Below are 20,470 nucleotides of genomic sequence, written 5' to 3' on the forward strand. Positions count from 1 at the left end.
GACGCGACTACCTGTAACGAGCCCCTGTAAATGCACCGCCGCCGGACGACGATGAGGACGCCTTCCTGAGACCCATCAGCTCCAGCTGTTTTGCACAGCAGCAATGCTCAGACCCCGGCCTAAAACGCCTCATCGAGTACTTGTAAGGCAAGGTTTCTTCACCCCCCGCCTCTTTCAAGCGAGGATTGTCTTCGTTCTTTTTACAGAACGATGTCCTTGAAGAAGAACCTCGCAGCGAACAGAAGAGCCACCTGCAAGTCTGCGCGGAGAAGTTCTTCAGGCCTCACACGACGAGCCGACAGCTGGACATGTCGGGTTTTCTCGCTCCCTGCTCCGCATTCAAGACAAGTATTACACTCTCTGACTGTCTGCCGATGTCGCAGGTTTTGTGAAAGGCTGCCGAGGTTCTCAGCGACGAAAGACACCGACAACCCAACCAGCAGGATTTCTGAACCCCCCTCAAGGCCATTTCAGCAGATCGGCACGGACCTGCTTGGCCCCTTCCTAAAGTCAACGTCTCGAAATAAGTGAATCGTCATAGCGGCCGACTATCTGACCCGCTACGCCGAGGCAAAAGCGCTACCGAACGAAACAGCAGCAGAAGACGCCAATTTTTTCCGTGGAGTGCATTCTTCTGCGACACGGCGCCCCCGATGTGTTCATCACGGACAGAGGAACAGCGTTCACGGCGGAACTGACGCAAGCCATCCTGCGCTATTGCCAAACCAGCCGCCGGAGGACAACAGGATAGCATTCGCAGTCCAACGGAGTGACCGAACGCCTGAACAAAACCATCGCCGATATGCTCGCCATGTATGTCTGTGCCGAACACAAGACCTGGGACGTTATCCTGCCTTCCATTCTTTTCGTCTATAACACCGCAGTCCAGGAGTGCAGGAGACCACCCAGATGAGGCCTTTTAGGCTCGTCCATTGCAGGGAGGCCACGATGACGCTAGACGCCATGCTGCCCAACGTTATCGAAGAAGATGACGTCGACGTCGCCACCTACCTGCAATGCGCAGAAGCCCGAAGAGTTGCCCGATTACGGATCAAAGACCAGCAGCGTACCGACGCCAGACGCTGCAGCCTACGAAGACGCAACGCGGAATACAAGCCAGGAGACCGAGTCTGGGTTTGGACTCCCATTCGCCGCCGCGGATTGAGTGAAAAGCTTTTGCGACGCTATTTCGGCCCGTGCAAGGTTCTTCGTCGGCTAGGTGAACTGGTCTGCGAAGTCGTCCCATACCAAATCACTGCATCGCAGCGCCGCCGCGTACGATCAGATGTTGTCCATGTTGCCTGTCCAAAGCATAATATGCGCGCTAAAGGACGCTGTGCTTCTACATTCAGTGTTTATTTTTCCACAATCCGTTTTTAATTGCTTGTTGCCGCATTATGTTCAGAAGCATCGAGGCGATGCTTCTTTGAGAGGGGAGTAATGCCGCGAATCTTTGTAGTGTTTGTTAATTCTTCAAAGCTGCCGGTGCGGCGCTTTATCGCTTTGTTTGTGATGCAAGACGCGCCCAGATTTGCCTCGACTGATCACATCGAGGCGGAGCCGATTCTACGTTGTTTCAGAACGTCCTAGTAACTTTCCAAGCTTTATATCTAAAGTTCGGTACAGCTTTAAAAAGAGCACAGCAGAGATAGGCGGTGTTAAGATCGGGGTACACGAGCCTGAGAAGAATTATTTCCAGACGTCAGTCATCGTGAAGCAAGATGCGGCGAAGGCTAAGCACCAGCGGAAGCAGCGGTGACGGCAGCGGCGTCCAGTGGCCGAGTCTACCCTCGCGTCGCCGGACGACGGAGCGGTGCTCGTAAGACCAAGCTGTTGCTGTTAATCGAAAGACTGCTGTTTCCTCGACAGAAGCCTCGTACTTCGGACATCCGGCGGGGGTCACCTGCAGGGAGGGAACGAGCAGAAGACTTGCCGCAGTGATCTAAGGAACACATCAGTGTTTGATGACTGTCTCTTCCCCTTCCCATCTTTCGAGCTGAGAGAGAGCCTAGCACCGCCCCTGCCGTGGGTGGTATCACCAAAGTCCACAACTGCCCATCCGATTGGACAGCGTTCATCGAACTTTATTCCCCAGTCAGGGATCTGGGGAGTACCAACCCTATTTAACGGGTCGTTTTTGTGTGTGTGTGTGTGATCAGAGCACTCCCATCTCGATTGTAAATATGTGAAATAAACATTTTGTACAGTTTCCTCCATAATGGATCGTCCTTCGGAGCCGGGACCTGCGGGCCTGAACGACCCACCCAACTCCAGGGCCCCTCCGTCCTCAACAGCTTGTTGCTACGCCAACGCATTCAGTTCTTCGCGGGTCGACCCAATCTCTCCGGACCAACGTTGCTAGAAATCCAGCAACGTTGCTCCGGACTGCAGTCACCACTGCGTGATAGCATTGAAACCAGCGTTGTGCCTTACATAGCTCAGCATTGGGTTGAGCAGCGTGGAACCCCTCTAAGCTTTTCTTCCTAATTTTACAACTGTGTTTTTATTCTGGTAGAAGTTATGCACCTTCACAGATGCAGGCTACTGCGGTTACTTAAACTGTGGTTACTTAAGAGGTAAGTGTGCTTATTCTGTGTGTTTTGGCATTAGATATACCTGCAGCAAGGGGGTTGCGCAGTCACATTCCCACGTTTAAGAGTTTCTGCAAAAGAAACGCTGTTTAAACATGGATGCCACTTAACTTGTTTCCTTGTTCTCAATGGTCTCTGAAAATTTTGAGCTTTTGCTCTGCAGAAGGATAATTATGAAAAGAAAAACCACTCATAACCCCGCCTTCCTCGTGAAATTTCAAACCAGAAGAGGCACACGAGGGTACATTTTTTGCTTGGTATGCAACTACTTTTTTCGAATCTTGACAACTTCTTAAAAGCAGCGTGAAATAAGAAAATGAATCCCTCAAGGTTAAGCAAACATCGCAGTTTCGCCTTTATTGCTGGCCAAAGATAACCGAACAGAGACCAGCGCAACCGCTTGCCTCTTCCCTTAGTGGAGCGAAACCCTATTCCAGTTATCGGAACGCCTGAAGGTGTCATTTATCCGAACGTCTTTGTATAGTCATTTTCCGAGTGAAAATGTACGCAGTCAAAGCTGAAGTAGGGTAACAAATGAACGCGGGAAAAATGCTCCATTGGCCGCGCGTTGATAGCTGCGCTGATCGGGAATTCGTTTTTGGGCCCTCGCCGCTTCTAAAATTTGGTGTTAGCCCTTCTTTGCGCCCTTTGACAAAAGAGAGCACAAAGAACGAAGGACGGCATTTCAAACGAGGGACCGCCCGCCAAGCTGGCAACATTCCGCACTTTGAAAACGCTGTTCGCTGCTCCAAGACTTGAAGCAGCACGCACTGGTCGTTCTGGGACCCACAGACAAAACAAGCTTCTTCGTAATCGACCAAAAATGAGAAACCTCGCTCCCGGCTCCTCCGCCACTCTCGCTCCCGTGCGCCTCTCCACCAGGGTAAGGGCAACGCCGCAGGAGAGAAGTGGTTGGGCTAGTGATGCAAAACTATCGATAGTACTATCGATACTATCGATAGTTGGTTCACTATCGAACTATCGATGATAAAAAAGACTATCGATAGTACTATCGATAGTTCACTATCCATAGTACTATCGATAGTTAGTACTTTAGATAATAGTATCGACAGTACTTTCGATAGTTCTATTGATAGTACAATCGATAGCCGTATCGATAATATTTGTTATATATAGTTTTATCGATTCTATAAAATCAACCACGCGTACCCACTGCATCCTAAACTTGTCTTCCCGAGCGTGTGGTATGGAGGCGATGGTATGAGTACCTGACAAGACTCGCCGGTTTTCGTGGCCTACGCGTCACCGAGCCCTGCCGACGTTCCATACGTAAAGCTGCTGGGTGAAATGTTAGCGTGCGAATGTCCTAGTTGCGAAGCATGTGTGCGAAAAGCATTTCTGCAGGGGTTACGTCAGCAAGACGACGTCTGCTGTGCACGACGGTGTCGTGTAAGCCAGCACAGCTTGTGCTGTTTGTTCTTTCATCGGATGCAGTTGCAGGCATTTTTTCCGAACTGTCGCTGTGCATGTTAAAGAACCACAGCTGGTCGAAATTTACTCGGAGAAAACAGCGCGAAAGGGACGGAAGACAAAGATGAAGGAAACCACACGGACGAGCGCTGGAGTGGTTTCCTTCATCTTTGTCTTCCGTCCCTTTTGCGCTGTTTTTTCCACCCAAAATGAACGTATACCAACTCGCCCAACTTTCCATTCTATTACTCGGAGACCTCCACTACGGCATCCCTCATAGCTTGAGTCTTTTAGGAACGTTAATTCTCATGAGACCGTGAAACGAATCAGGTATCGCAAATGTTTTGGTTATACCGCTGGCCAGCAAATGCATAATAATATCAATATTGTTACTATCCATAGTGTTACTCGCGATAGTAGCGCTATCGATAGCAAGACTATCGATAGCGGTACTATCGCGAGTAATACTACCGATAGTAGAATTGATAGTATTACTATCGATAGTAGACTATCGATATTACTATCGATATTCTATCGATAGTAGCACTATCGATAGTTTTTTACGCTATCGATTGTTTCAAAAAAACTATCGATACTGTCGATAGTCAATTTTCCGATAGTTTTGCATCACTAGGTTGCGCCCATTGTAGCAGCCCATCCCGCCGTTTAGCAAGTTTCTGGCGGCTGGAAGAGGACGAGAAGGAGGGCTTCGCGAACCGCAGCGAATGCACCAAGTTTTACTTGGCAAATCCAGCGACCCTCTTCCCCGGTATTGTAGATAAGACGATCTCAGCCGGTGGCGTCTCTCAGCAACGGCCCCACGCGGCTGAAAAGTGCTTCCTCCCACGTGACTGCAGAGTGTGGTTCATGCGTCCAACCTGAGTGAATGACGACGGTGTTCTCTGCGCGCGCAGTGTTCCAGGTGTTCCTGCCGTGCCTGGGCAACGTGACGGGAACCGCTTCGTTCGGAATCGGTCTGCGGATCCAGAACGAGAGGGGCCGATACCTGAGCGGCACACCCATCCGGCTGCGGCTGCAGAAGCAGTGCGCTGACAACCGTGAGTAGTCTCTTTAATGCCACATCCTGTGTAGAGGAATTCGTGGGGGATTCCTCCCTTGCATGCGGGGCCCTCGGTGTCGCCTGAAGCCTGGTTGGGATTTGCAGTGTTGAAGGGTGTGGATAGAATACCAGCTCCTAAACACCACTCCTTCTCAGCGTGAAAAGTTTGAGTTTGGAAAATATTTATTTTGAAGTGTCTCTACTAGAGCACTGCACGGGCCTCAATCTGAAGCCCAAGCCCGGCCTGGGCCCGAGACCTGAAGCCCGAGCCCGGCCCAGGCCTACGGCTTCAAGCCTGGGCCCGGCCCAGGCCCGCTATATTATCGCTCTAGCGAGCCCGGCCCGACCCGTGAATCCCGGAGTGAAGCCCAGCCCGGGCCCGGCACGGCCCGTTTCACAGTAACGCTTCAGCTATACTGCTCCTTCTGATCAAGTAGACTGCTACTGGACCGATAAGAAACTGGCCGACAAAGGTTCTGAAACCACTGTTCGGCTTGCAGAAAGTTGGTTCTTTTTCACCCAGAAGGAAGTGATTAAGAGTAGTGCTCGCCAGGCCCGTCTTCTGGACAGTGATCTCGTGTAGGTGCGCAAAAATAAACTCGGAAGTTCCGAGAGCCAAATAAAAAGGGCTGCATACGAGCGTAATAGACTACTTTGCATTGCCCCATGATTTTAATCAGTTATATTTTGCCGCCCGCGAAGTATAAACATTAAAGCTGCCTAGCAAGCAGTGGGATGACATTTTTTTAATGAACGCGATCTCACAGGTTGAACTCATAGCCGAACTGGTCGCCTTTCAGCAGAAACGAAAAGCTAGAAGGCTTGAGTGTTTCACGGTGTGTGTTTGAAGACTATAAGCGTCCTAAACTTATATGTTCTTCCCGAATGCATTTTAATAGTGTATAGGTATGTTTTTGGATGACGAACGATCAATGGCCAATTAAGGCCGGTTGAATTTTACTCATAATGATGGAGCAGAAATAACGCGCGAACCATGTGATAACTTACAGGGGAAAACACTTGCCATGATAACCAAGCTGAAGAAGCGAGGAGGGATAGATGTGCTTATGAGAAGAGATTTACAAACTCTCGCGAGCTTCTGCGGCTATTTCATTTACGAGATGTTCCGCTCAGCTGATTAAAAAGAAAACCAAACGCGCTTTAGTTTGTGAATTTGCTCTCATGAGAAAAATATAGCTATAAAATAAAAGCTATGTTTTTGGGGCTTAAGGGCCTAAGGGGAGTCAGACTGACTGTGAGAGATACCAAAGCAAAGGGCTCCGGATCATTTCGACCGCCTGGTTTTCTTCAGTGAGCAATGATACTACAAAGTACATGGCTGTCATGCTTGCCGCATAACTGGAAATGCGGCCGCCGAGGCTAGCAGCAAACCCTGATTCCCCGGCTCAGTAGTCAAGAAACTTCACCACTAAGCCACCGCGGCGTGGAAATAGGGAAACGAATAAGTCAATGAATGAAGCTTAGCTTTTTTTCATCGCGCACTACAACCCATAGCTCAACCGTGTCCCTGCTGCAATGCCGCAGTTGTGTACTTCACTCTGCAATAGTGAATGAATAGTCGGACACCAGCCGGACACCAGCCCGGCAAAACAAATCATGTCCTGGCCCGGCACGGCCCGCAGGCCGGGCCCGGCCCGGGCTTTTGGGCCGGCCCGAGCCCGTGCAGTGCACTAGACTCTCTACATACACTTCAGGAAGGAGGCCAAAAGGCCTGGTGCCTGACGATGGCCTTCCTCCCTGGGGTAAGCAAATTGCATTCAGCATATGTACACACAAAATAAACAAATAAAATAATTGTAGCGGTCACCATGACACTTGTTGGAATGTTAAAAACAAAACAAGAACTGTACAGCAATCTAACAGTATCTTCAAATTTGTTGAGAAGCATGCTGTTAGATTACAGGGAGGAAAAAAAATATAATCATGTTAACTGTTACCAATTTACGGGATATATCAACAGTGCAATCAGTTTTCTCGTGTATATTTTTCGACTTTTGCATTGATAGTGGTGGTCATGAAATTTTGTGTTTTCATTCGAAAAGGTAGTCGTTTGGTATCTAATTGTTTTGAGCACGTAATTTGTTCTTGCTTTTGATGCTCTCATTGTCATGTGCCGAAGGTGATATGGGTTTTTTGGTAGCTGCGGTGTTACAAAAAACTGAGGTTCAAGATGAATTCCGTTATGTGCCTCCAGCGCTAGCCGAAGAGTTCTTAACTGAGAAATTGTCAAGACTGTCAAATTGTCAAAACAAAGCTCCCGTAGGCAGGAGAATTAAAGTACAGGTATCGCCGCCAGAGCGCAGTTTCGCAAGTAAAAAGGAGTAAAAAGACACTCAGGCTGACAAAGGTGCCGACAAACGGGTTTGACCGATGCCAAGTTTTATTTTGAAGCCACTCATGGCGAAGATAGAAAAACCTGAATAATGGCCAGCTGGGCTTCGTGGGGTGCTTCGCAGCCGTGCCTTCTGCGTGCTGTCCATTTACAGGGGCGGAGACCTCCAAGTGCTCCTCGAACGAGGAAAAAGAGCTGCGTATGTTCAACGTGCCTCCATGCTATAGCAAACGCACCGCTCGGCGAGTTCGCTTCGTCAACGTGTCCAGACGCTCCGCTGCATAACCATTACTGCAGCATACGCACGTACCAGTCGCTGCTCATCAGTCGTGACGGTGGCTGGGCGACTTCTCGGTGCTTTTTTGCCAGACCCGCAGCCTCAGAACGCTGTGTGGAGTTGAGGTCCCTGATTGGAGTTCTTCCTCGTCGGCATCCATCGTAATGTTGGTGCAAGCGTAAACGAAGTGACGTCCGGCCGGCTTTCACTTCGGCCGCTGCCAGGCGGGAGCGCAGCGCTCGCCGGCTGCAGCCACGGAGTCCTCGTTTCCGTTTCTACCGCTTGACGTCCCTCTTGCCCTATTTCGTCATCAGAGTGCCCCTAGTTTGAATCATAGCGGTGGGAATTCAAATCTCTCAGCAATAAATGCACCTTTCGCTTCGGACAAGCGGCATCAAAGCCATAATCTGCCCAACTATCGTATTTTACTAAAAAAATTTATAGCGTTGCGTCCCTTTAACTGTAAGGGGCGTTGAATGAAGTTGATACCTGTAAAGGACGCTGCTTCAAGAATATCCCCAGCAAAATTATTTTATTGTTTATTTGTTTCTTGGGGTTTAACGTCCCAAAGCGACTCAGCCTATGAGGGACGCCGTAGTGGAGGGCTCCAGAAATTTCGACCACCTGAGGTTCCTTAACGTGCACTGACATCGCACAGCACACGGGCCTCTAGAATTTCGCCCCCGTCGAAATTCGGCCGCCGTGGCCGTGTTCGAACCCGCGTCTTCCGGGTCAGCAGCCAAGCGCCGTAGCCACTGAGCCACCGCGGAGGGGCAAAATTAAGGCGAAAGCCTTTAAAGCCCCATACTGTCGTTAGCAGCCGTCTCGGCAGATTTGTCCGCGTTTCGGCGTCACTGCTTAAAAAGAAACTGCGTCGAGGCGGCGAATCGAACCAGGGCCTTTGGCATTTGAAGCGGAGGCGCTACCACTCCGCCACGAAGGCTGAGGGTTTGAGCACGAATAGAGGCGCATCTAGTGAATGCATGGCTTTCATAAACCAAATAAAAGGAATAAAAAATGGAAATAAGAACATAAAAATAAAAACCATAAATCTAACAAAAGAACAAAAAAGATAATAAAATATGCAAAATAAACAATAATAACAAATAAAAAATAAAACAATAAAAGGAAACAACAAAATGAAATGAAAAAAAAAAACATAAAATATGAAAAATATAAAATATAAATAAAAACAAACAGTGCTCCAGGAAAAGCTTTCGCCTTGCAGCACTTTAGAGAGCCAAAGTGCCCCCTGAATTTTCTTATTGCATTTGTTAGAAAGTGATTAGTTATTCAAATTTTAGCAAATTCGCGCTTTTCCCTTTAATTTCACAGAACCTTGAAGGCAGTCGCGATTTTAATGGGCGATTACGCAGCCATTTTAAAATGCTACCCAAAAGGCACTTCACATGTTTTACCAGCAAGTTTCACACATTCGACACCTTTAAGCTTGCCGATTTGTAAAACAAACGCAGTTGTACTTTAAAGCCGCCCCCCCCCCCCCCCACATCATTTAAACGGGTGTTACATAAGGGGTGGTATTACAGCTGATTATAAGAAAACAAACGGCGAAGATTAGTTAACATTGAAAGTGATCAGTTCCACAAACTTTAAAAGACGATTAAAAAGCGAAGGCGACGATGTCGTAAGGTAGGCCGTTCCAGTCTGTATACAGCTGCTCGAAAAAGAAGGAAGCAGAAAACGTAGTAGTGTGTGATGGTAGGCGCGCAACTTCAAGTGGATGACTGGCACGGTGAGATATGCTCCTAACCCAAATTTAGACGCAGACATCACAGACGCAGAGGTCTGGTACGCAATTGGAAAACTGCGGACCACATCTGCGGCAGGGCCAGACAAAGTAACAAATAAGACTCTCAGGAACTTAGACGCAACGTCGATCGCGGCGGTTACTATGAACAAACACTGGCATGCAGGCAACATACCACAAGAGTGGAAACACGCGAAATTCAATTTTATTCCTAAAGCGGGTAAGAAAGTCAGCTCTGAGAATCTGCGCCCAACTTCATTAACATCATGCCTAGGCAAACTCATGGAGCATGTCATCCTCAACAGGCTCCAAAACTATGCGGAGGACTTGAACCTCCTACCTGAAACAATGTTAGGGTTCAGGGCCCAACTATCCACCCAGGACATACTCCTGCAGCTTAACAAGGACATAATTGAAGCTGACGAGGGAACAGGAACGAAAGCAATATTGGGTTTAGACCTTGTTAAAGCTTACGACAATGTCACCCACAAAGCCATTTTGACAAACTTCTCAGAAATCAATCCCGGAGAAAGGACGTACAACTACATCCGATCGTTCCTCACTAACAGAACAGCAGCGATAACGGTCGGAACAATAGAGTCTGCCCCAATCACACTAGGAAGTAAAGGAACGCCTTGAACATTCGACTTAAAGAGCACAACAATGGCAGTGCCTCAGGGGTTAGGGAACACCTCCAAGAATGCAATAATTGCCGGCCTATCTTTGTGGCAACAGAGGTTCTACTCCGTCACCCTGAATCAGGGAGGTGATGGAAGCTTTCCACATTGCCTCGCACGGTAATTGCGTGAGTAAGCCGTCAGTATCGCTCACGAAAAAGGAAATAGGTTATCTGCGTAAATTTTGAGTTTGTTCAGTCATAACATCGAATCTTAACTGTTTTTATCTGTACCTACCTGTGATATATTTTCATATTTAAGTGTTTGTTGCCTTCCCATTAAATTAGTTGTGAAAAAAGCGCTTGTCCTGTGGTTTCTTCACCGTGTCTTTTGTTTGTCCGCGCCCACAAATTTTCATTATGAACAACCTACAACTAGCCCAGCTTTCCATTCTGTTGAAAGGAACGCCACAGGGCTCCGTCCTGTCCCCTTTACTTTTTAACCTCTCCCTCATCAAAATTCCCCCCAAACTGGCACAAATACCAGACGTTCTGTACACACGTTCTGTAGAGATGACATCACACTTTGGGTAACCAAAGGATGAGAAGGCTACATCACACTTTGGGTAACCAAAGGATGCGAAGGGTACATAGAAGACACACTCGAAGCAACAGTGGACATCATTGAGGCATGCGCATGGGAATCCGGCCTCACTTGTTCTGAGCAAAAATCTGAACTCTTCGTGATCCGTCGTCGTAAACAGAGGTAGGCGTAACACGACTCCCCCCCCCCCCCCCCCCCGCAAATAAACGTCTATGTTAATGGACGATCTGTCAAAGAGGTACAAACCATGAGCATACTGGGGTTGCATTTACAAACAAATGGAAAGAATACTGACACACTCACTACGCTAAAACGCACGGTAGAAGCGACGGCGCGATTAATCCGCCGCATAGCTAATCGCAGACAAGGGGTGAGGGAAAGAGATTTATGCCAACTAGTGCAGGCCTTTGCGCTAAGCAGGATACTCTATGCCACCCCTTATCTCAAATTAGCGAAAGCAGAAAGGGACAAATTGGATAGCATGATACGGCACGCCTATAAGGCTGCGTTAGGACTCCCACTAAATACCTCAACCGAAAGGCTTATGAGGTTAGGGATACATAACACCTACAAAGAACTGAAAGAAGCCCATTTAATGGCTCAAACAGCGAGATTAGCCAATTCGAGGACTGGCAGGAGTATTCTTACCAGGCTCGGAATTAACTTTCAACCTACGAATAAAGATGCTAAAGTAGACTTACCCCGCGACTATAGGCCGGCCCTACTAATCAAACCACTTCCCAAAAACATGCACCCCTTACACCATGAGGGTAGAAGACAAGCACGAGCCAAAGCCTTACATAATAAATACGGACAGTGCGCTAGAACACTTTATGTAGATGCGGCAGAATACAAACATTCCAATGCCTTTGCAATTGTGGCTGTGAACGAGAATGGTGACCACATCGTCTCGGCAACAATCAAAACGAAATCCTCTGAAACGGCAGAAGAGGCGGCTTATAGCGCTCGCCCTAGCGCATACCCAAGAGAGCATCATCCTCAGCGATTCCAAAATGGGTATCAATAATTTCGCAAAAGGGCGAATTACAACCACCTCCCTTAGAATCCTTAACGCAACCAAATTACCACCAAATTATTCCGAACTGATATAGGTCCCAGCTTATTCGGGGAATCCGGGGAACGAGGCCGCCCACACTAAAGCCCGAGGTTTCGTCGACCTGGCTGTGAATGAGTCTGCCTCCCTGAATTTCACGAAGGACTCGATGATCACATATCATGATCTCTCCAATCATTTTAAACTAGAGAGGAGAATTTTCCCGCCTCCGGACAAAAGCCTGACTAAAGAACAAGAGGTTACGTGGTGTCGCCTACAGACGAGATCGATACGCACCCCATCACTCCTCGCGCACATTTATCCAGATCTTTACAACCCAAACTGTAAACACTGTGGCCAGCGAGCCACCTACGATCACATCCTGTGGGACTGCAAAATAGAGCCTCCTCAGGGTGATCTAGTTACCGCTCCTTCTCTCGAGCGGTGGGAGACCGTGCTGGCTAGCTCTGACCCCAGAACGCAAGTTTTGGCGGTGGAGTGGGCTGACAAAGTCGTCTAGGGCTGCGTACTTTCGACCACTTAACGCGACCTCTTACCAAGCTCTTTCCGGCAAATAAAATGTTTTACAATCAATATGCGTGCTTCGGGTGTGATATACGGTCCTTGACTGAGCAGAGAATAAAAAAAAGCTTGTGATAAAGGGCAAGGCATGGCGTGCGGAGACGTTAATTAGGGGGGTGCAAGTAAAGATTTTGCTTTCAATGACGAAACACTCACGTCGCATGAATATGCGGCATGAATGAATCGTTTTGAACTGCTTCCAGTGCAGTGATTAGGTACACTTGATGTGGGCTCCAGATGGATGCATATTCCAATCTGGATCATAGAATTGATTTTTACGCGAGCAATTTTACATAAGATGGAGCAAGACGGAAATGGCGCTTAAGAAAACCTGATGAGGATGATGTAGATGAAGAATTTTGTTGCGAAACAACACTACGCTAGTCGCCGAGCCATTTCGCGGAGCTCTGGAAAGGCCAAGCTGCGCATGCGCGAGGAGCGGGTGACGTCACATGGCGCACAGCTGGCGCACCGGGGCCGCCGCCGCAGCCGCCGCCGCGCGCTCTCCATCGCCTCGCCGACAGGCTCCCTCTCTCTCTCCCTCTGATGCGCAGTAGCGATTGCACATCGCCATCTGTAACGGCGTTTACATGAGCCCGACAGCGGCGGGTCGAGTCAGGGGATGGAGTTGACCTAGGTCAGCCCAGCTCGACGACTGCGTGTTTACATGAACTCGATTTTAGTGATTCGATACCGCTTCAACTCCAGCGTCGCCAAGCGTCAAACAGCGCAAACGAGAGACGGCAGTGGCAGCCTCCAAGATGGCGGCTCAGCACCGCTGTCTCGGAGGCGCGACGGCGCAGGCGAAAAACAGGTTCGCATCTATCCTCTCCCCTCCCGCTAAGCGAGTTAACCTACCACCCGCAGGCGAGTTAACTTGACTCGCTCTGCGGCTTATTTTACTCGACCCGACAGCGTTGACATGAACCCAACAACAGGTTTTCTACTCGACAAGCAAGCTCGACTCGACTCTATCGAGTTCATGTAACAAGCCTTGTGTGGTTTGTGGTGTATATAAAATTGGCAGTGGCTTAGCTCCGCTACCCTACTGAAAAATCGAGTATGAATTTTGCTGTGAAGGTATGCTGTGCACCACTAGCACAGCACCAAGGACACGCTCTGCCGACACTGACAGGTCCTGTGCACGCCACTCTCGCATTAAAACCAAGACACTGGACCAGAAGAAGGCACACTGTCGCCGGACTTACAACCGATTTATTTTTTTGCTCATCCACGCATACTCAAGAGCCATCTTGTCGCGCAAGCGCACATGCAAACGTAAAAATCAAGTCCGGTCGTCATTCCATCGCCGATGAAAGCCACCACTCTTTCTATGCGATAAGGGCAGACTTATGCAGGACCACTAATTCTTTATGATTAAATATTCTTGAAGCAGTTCTCTCTCGCGCCTGGATTTCCCCGTGCCGATAATGCGGTTAAACAGCGGCGAACATTTGTTGCACTCGTTCACATGCACCCCGCCGCGGTTGCTCAGTGGTTACGGCGCTCGGCTGCTGGGCGCTGAAAGCACCGTGTTGGCAGGCAATTTTTCAGCCTCTGGGATCATCTCAGTCTTTTTTGTCGCTTCTCTTGGGGGTCGGCGTTCCTGGCCTGGTGTGCAGACGCGTGTGCGTATGGGCTCCGGCCATTTCTGCTTTTTTGACCGACTTTTGACCTTCCGCCGAATCTTATTGTCTCCCGAAGTTCACGAAGGTGCTCGGCACCTGCCCAGCCCGATTTCGGGACCGGCACTCCGTTTTTGTGACCTGCATGGACACTTGTTTCCACCGAGTCCAGCGCCAGCCTCGCTAAGCCTACCGCCGCTGGCGATAGGCTCTGCTTCGCAGCCGGGCCCAGTGCTTCGCCAAGCATGGACGTCGTCACCGTGGAGGGGGAGGATCTAGCCCCTCAAGATTATATACCCACGGACTGGACCTACGTAGCCCGCTGCTAAGAACGCGGCTCCGCCGCTTCTTCATCGAAACGCACTCCCAAGCCACCGCTGACTGAGACGCCTTCCGCGTCCGCCCAGCATACCGCGTCCCAGCAGCTACCTCCCTCCACGTCTTGTAAGCTACCTCGAGGTGCACCGTCACTGCCACGTCACCCTCTTGACGACTTTAAAGTCATCATTCGCCCTCGCGGGGGCCTCAATCTGCGTTCCTGGAGCGAGAACGCTCTTCGCAGAGCAATCACCTCAAGCCTTTCTTTTGACTTACTCCGATACCGCAGAGGACCGCCTTCGGGTGAATTTCGTTCACAACACCCTCACCTTTAGCACCCCGAACCGGGACCGCGCCATCACTTACACGAAGCTACAGGAAATCATCCTGGGTCCGACAAGCTACCCAGTTGCCACCTATTTGGCCCCACCAGGCGCATACGTCCGAGGTATCATTCACCACCAGTATGTGGATGAGACCCAGGAGGAAATCATGGAGTACTTGATACCCCAGAATCCAGAACACTGCATTCTCTACGCCCGCCGTTTAGGCCAGACCCAATCTATTGTCATCACTTTCGCAGGGACAAAGGTCCCCCGCCAAGTCTCCTACGCAGGAAGTGCTGTGCGCTGCTACATCTTCAAGAACAAGGTGGAAGCCTGCCTTAACTGTCGCAAAACGGGACACCGAGAGGACGTTTGCCTGTCTCCCAAGCTCTCCAAGTGTCCTCACTGCGGAGTTTGCGACCCTGACGAAACCCATGAATGCACCCCCACTTGTATAGTTTGTTCTGGTCCTCACCAGACTGGTTGCTCCAAGTGTAAACGCCGCTACAAAGTGCCTGCTGCCGTACTGAAACGCCAGCTACAAGCTGACTCAGACAGTGCCTCCACCTCCCATCGTTCCCGATCCCGGACCCGTCGCCAAGGGTCTGGAAACACCTCGGCCAAAATGGATTCTAACCGCTCCTCCTCCTCTTACCGGCGCTCCAGCCGGAATCGCTCCCAGTCCTTCCCACCCCTGGACTCCAAGTCGTCTCCTCACCGAGAGCCCTCCACAAAAAACCAAGTGAGCTGGGCAGCTGCGGCTTCTCACTCTCAGCAATCTCAGTCTCGTGATTCAGGGCTGCAAGCCCTGCGCGACGCGATAACAGCCCTTAAAGCTAGCAATCATAGACTCCAACAACAAAACGCTTCCTTAAAGCGTCCACCCTTTGCACACGATCCACCACCTCAAACAAATGCCACTCTACCACTTCAACCTGTTCCTACCATCTCACCTCAGGCGCCCCCATCTACTCCCCCGCAACCCAAAGATACTACCCCTAGTCCTCCCTCTAAGCGGAAAGCTACCTCCCGCTCAGAACGCTACGTTAATTTTGCCGACCTTGAGGATTTTGAGGCTCGCCTAGAGGAAAAATTAGAGGCTAAAATTGATGCTAAGCTCGAAGCGAAATTTGCTGAGTTCTCCCAACAAATCCAACAGCAAATGATCCAATTCCAACAACAAATGCAGCAGCAAATCCAACAACAACTTAACACCCTCATGCAACAGATCCAAACACGCGTCACAGGCCTTGAAGTTAGGGGAGACGCAACGGCCGCCCTCCACACGACGCGCGTTAAACCATACGGTCGCTTGCCGCACGCTCCCACCACCCTACCCATTTTAGCTTCACCCACACTTCACCATGGCGCCCCGCCACCTACTTAATGTGTGGCAATGGAACTGCAGAGGGTTTCGCCGCAAGCGAGGCAACCTGCAGCAGTATGTCCAAAGTTCCGACATCCCCCCTGATATCATCGCCCTTCAGGAAACTCATGGCCCCGTGAAACTACCTGGCTATAAACCATACTCCCCCCTAGATGTCACCACTCCCGACACCGCTATTTTGGTTCAACGCAACCTGACGGCCTTTTTGGTTCAACGCAACCTGACACTCCTTAGACGACGTTGGGGTAGACTGCGTCTTGCTCGAACTCCTCCCTCGTAAAAGGGGCGACCAAAGCCTCTTCATTCTTAACCTTTATAGCCCTCCAAGAGACAGAAGACGCAACTTCACCACCCTTCTTTCTCTGGTCAACAGGTTTGCGCACCATTCTGGTCTCCTCATTGTAGGAGATTTCAATGCCCACCACCCCGCTTGGGGTTACCGCACCGCCAACCGAAAGCGTAACACTCTGTGGTTGCGAGCACAGGAACTGGGCTTCACCCTTGTTACTGACCCTCACACTCCCACCCGCGTAGGAAACAGCGTGTCTGTTGACACTTCACCTGATCTGACATTCTGCAAAAACGTACGGTTCGATCAGTGGCTGAACACTGGGAATACCCTCGGCAGCGACCACTACCTCCTCGCGACCACCCTCAGCATGTCCCCGTTCCGCCGGAGAGGTCGCCCGACCCTAATCACGGATTGGGACAAGTTTCGTTCCCTACGTGCTCAGAACGCCCCTACCCGGATTAATAACCTGGACGAGTGGATCTCCAAACTGCAGGCAGATGTCTCTGCTACTACTCAAGAATCACCTATCACGGCTGATCAATCCAATACAGACAGCCGTCTCCTTCACCTATGGCAGGCCCGCGAAAGCCTTCAAAACCATTGGAAAAAACAGCGCCACAATAGAACGCTTCGGCGCAGAGTAGCTCAGATAGACAAACAGATTGAGGCGCACACTATCGCAATGACTACCCAGAAATGGGGTCAAGTTTGTGACAACATGCGTGGACAGCTCGGGCTAACTCCCACCTGGCACCTTCTCCGTTACCTTTTAGACCCAGACGGTTGCAAAACATCCAAACGAGACACCATTTCCCGCATAGTCCATCAACACCCCTGCTCAGACCAAGATCTTCTCGATGAACTTCGTGTACGCTATCTCAATACTACTTCCCCAGACCCTCTCCCCCCCTACATGGGCGGTGCCAACCCTGCCCTCGATCAGGAGATTTCGGAAGCTGAGGTAAGATTCGCTCTCACTCAGCTCCGTCCTAACTCTGCCCCGGGACCGGACGGCATTTCCAACAAAACTCTCCGTAATTTAGATGACCCGTCCATTGAGGCCCTCACTGCCTTTATGAATGATTGCTGGAGAGAGGGTAAAATCCCCGCAGCATGGAAACATGCACGCGTGACTTTCATACCGAAGCCAGGCAAACAACTAGCTCTCGAAAACCTCCGCCCCATCTCCCTCACTTCCTGTGCTGGGAAACTGATGGGGCACGTCATTCTCAACCGTCTCAATAATTACGTTGAAGATAACCATCTCCTACCTCGCACCATGTTTGGCTTCCGCTCAAATCTCTCTACGCAAGACATTATGATCCAGCTCTCACGAGAGATACTGTGCCCCTCTACCAGAGCGGGCACAAAGGCTATTCTAGGGCTTGATTTAACTAAAGCATTTGACAGCGTTTCGCACCGAGCTATTCTCACTAACCTCTCCCTGTTAAATCCTGGTCACCGTGCCTACGAGTATATACGTACTTTCCTCTCTGGTCGTACAGCTGAACTTAGCTTTAGCTCTCTCCTCTCAGACCCTATAAACCTCGGTAGCAATGGCACCCCCCAGGGATCCGTTCTCTCGCCATTTCTTTTCAATGTCGCCTTGCTCACGCTACCTTCTAAATTAGACGCTATCCCCCGGCTATCCCATACCTTATACGCAGACGACATTACCCTCTGGGTTTCAACAGCCAACGATGCTGAGGTCGAATGCGCACTTCAACAAGCGGTCGATGTCATTGAGCGCCATGTAGCTGCAGCCGACCTCTCGTGCTCCCCTCAGAAATCCGAGCTGCTGCTCATCCGAGGTCAACCCGGCCTCCACGGCCATCCTCCCATCTGCATTACTGCTAGTGGTCAGCCCATACGCGAAGTATCCACCATTAGGGTATTGGGGCTCCTCATCCAGAGCACTCGGAAAAACACCGACACTCTAGCTAAACTTAGTCTCTGTATCGCAGACCATTCGTCTAATTCGTCGCATTGCTAATAAACATAGAGGCATGCGAGAGGCTGACCTCCGACGTCTTGTTCAGGCGTTTGTTATCAGTCGCCTCACATATACCCTCCCTTACCTCTACCTTAGCTGCCAGGAACAGGACCGCGTTGACTGCCTTATTCGACAGGCTTACAAGGCGGCTCTTCATCTCCCCCACCGGACCCCCACGTATAAACTACTGGCATTAGGGGTCTACAACACTGTGACGGAGCTCTCGGAAGCTCATCTCACTTCTCAGTACGAGCGTCTCACTCACACCTCCACGGGACGTCACATACTCGACAAGCTTGGAATACGCTTCGAAACAACCGCACCCGACAGGGTCCAGCTTCCACACCATATCCACAGTAACCTTATCGTTACCCCTCTTCCTAAAAATATGCACCCAGAGTATCATGTCGCTCGCCGCAAGCACAGGGCTAAGTCTCTGCACAAAAAACATTTAACAGATCAGACAGCAGTCTATGTCGACGCCGCTGAATACCCCGACCGCGAAGCTTTTTCGCTCGCGGTTGTAAACTACTGTGGACGGCCGCTAGTTGCGTGCTCCATTCCCGTCAGATCGCCTGAAGAGGCCGAGGAGGCGGCCATAGCCTTGGCGATGGTCTCCACCTCTGCAGAAACCATCTTCAGCGACTCTAAATCGGCGATTCGTAGTTTCGCCAAAGGCCGGGTCTCCCCTGTCACCCTCTCTCTCCTCCACTCCACCAAACTTCAACTCCGCCCGATCCAATTGATTTGGGTCCCTGCGCACTCGTCGCATCCAGGCAACGAGGCGGCCCACAATTATGCCCGAGGATTCGTCGACCGGGTTGTGGTATCGCCCGTCCTGCGGACGGCGAGAGATCGTATGGTCACATTTCATGACATAACCATGCACTACCGCTTAGGTAGACTTCTATATCCCCCCGCACATAATTCTCTCACCAAACCCCAAGAAGTTGCGTGGAGGCAACTCCAAACGAACACCTTCCCCAACCCCGCGATATATGCCCGCATATACCCTGGGGTCTACTCCCCTTCCTGTCAAATGTGTGGCCAACATGCCACTCTATCCCACATACTCTGGGCTTGCCCTCGGGACTACCCCCCTAGAGGCTTGCAGCTCTCGAATCCAGACCAGTGGGAGGCCGCATTGCTCAGCTCCGACTCGGACACACAGATCCGGGTTGTGACAAGAGCCCTAGAAGTCGCCGAACGCCACGGGCTCATGGCCACTTGATGGGGCTATAACCCCACACCGTCAGATACATCTGTCGACGAAAATAAAGTTTATCCTCCTCCTTGTCGCTTCTCTTGGGCTCTGGGAACGGGTCGGATCGGAACCTTCATTTTTCTTTTTCACCAACGGCCAGCGACAAAGAGGGCACAAAACCTTTTTATTGCGAAAGCAATATTGCTAGCACTTTTCTGCCGTCGGCGGAGGTCGTTCCTTCGCTGTCACGTGGCACGACTACGTGACAGCGTGACGTCACGACCAGAGGAGAGCAGGGGCCCCAACTCGTCTCTTTGGCGTAGTCGTTCCTTCGCTCGGCGCGGCGGCTACCACGTGACGGCCTCCTCCGCCCGCTGCGTGAGGGCGCTCGCTAGGAGAGGATACAAGGGGCGCCGCAGGCGCGCTCCGCTTAGTCATGTCTGAGGAGTTGTACAAGGCGTCGCTGGAGCGACGTGCTGCGCGCAAACGCCGGCGCCGTGCCGAGGAGACAGATGAAGAAAGAGAAAGGCAAGAGCGGTTGGCTAAGCAACGCGCCTATGCCGCAGAATGGCGAGCCCGGCGGCGTTCTACAAGTTCTTTCAGTCGCAACAACAAGGCATCGCGCCGAACGGGTGGTGGCGTTCCTCCCTTCCTTTACGGTGCGGTTAGGGTGTCCACCAAGATGACAGAGAATTACTGCGCCATTAACTTTCCTTAAAAATCCGGTAGCCACGCGTGACCTGTAGACGCGGCGCACTGCGTTCCTTCAGTTGGAGGCGCTGCGCGCTTTCGCTACCTACCAGGCTTAACCAAAGCTAAGCCCCCGCCAATTTTTTCGTGACATTCGTGCAACACAGGTTTGGAGATTCACATGGAAAAGGTGACTAAGACCCAGGAGCATACTTTTAACACACGTGTCCGTCAGATAAAACGAGTTTTAATGGTCTTGTCTGAGGGTGTCTTTGGTAAAAACCTTAGAGCAGGCACTA

At 50.6% G+C, this 20,470-nt stretch overlaps 1 protein-coding gene across 5 annotated transcripts in view; it reads left to right on the plus strand.

Moving 5' to 3' along the window:
- The window catches only part of shf (WNT inhibitory factor 1), a 412,546-nt gene that overhangs the window by 282,314 nt on the left and 109,762 nt on the right, over positions 1 to 20,470 (plus strand). For all 5 annotated transcript variants that reach the window (XR_016284440.1, XM_089553559.1, XM_089553558.1 and 2 more), the window contains one exon: positions 4,937 to 5,080. Coding sequence is in view for 4 of the 5 variants with exons in the window: in XM_089553559.1 (XP_089409685.1) it covers positions 4,937 to 5,080 (144 nt within the window). In the remaining variant the exon portion in view is untranslated. The remainder of the gene's footprint in view (positions 1 to 4,936; positions 5,081 to 20,470) is intronic.

The sequence above is a fragment of the Amblyomma mixtum genome, chromosome 7 (assembly GCF_055824585.1).
Source record: "Amblyomma mixtum isolate Tamu chromosome 7, ASM5582458v1, whole genome shotgun sequence".
Taxonomy (NCBI): domain Eukaryota; kingdom Metazoa; phylum Arthropoda; class Arachnida; order Ixodida; family Ixodidae; genus Amblyomma; species Amblyomma mixtum.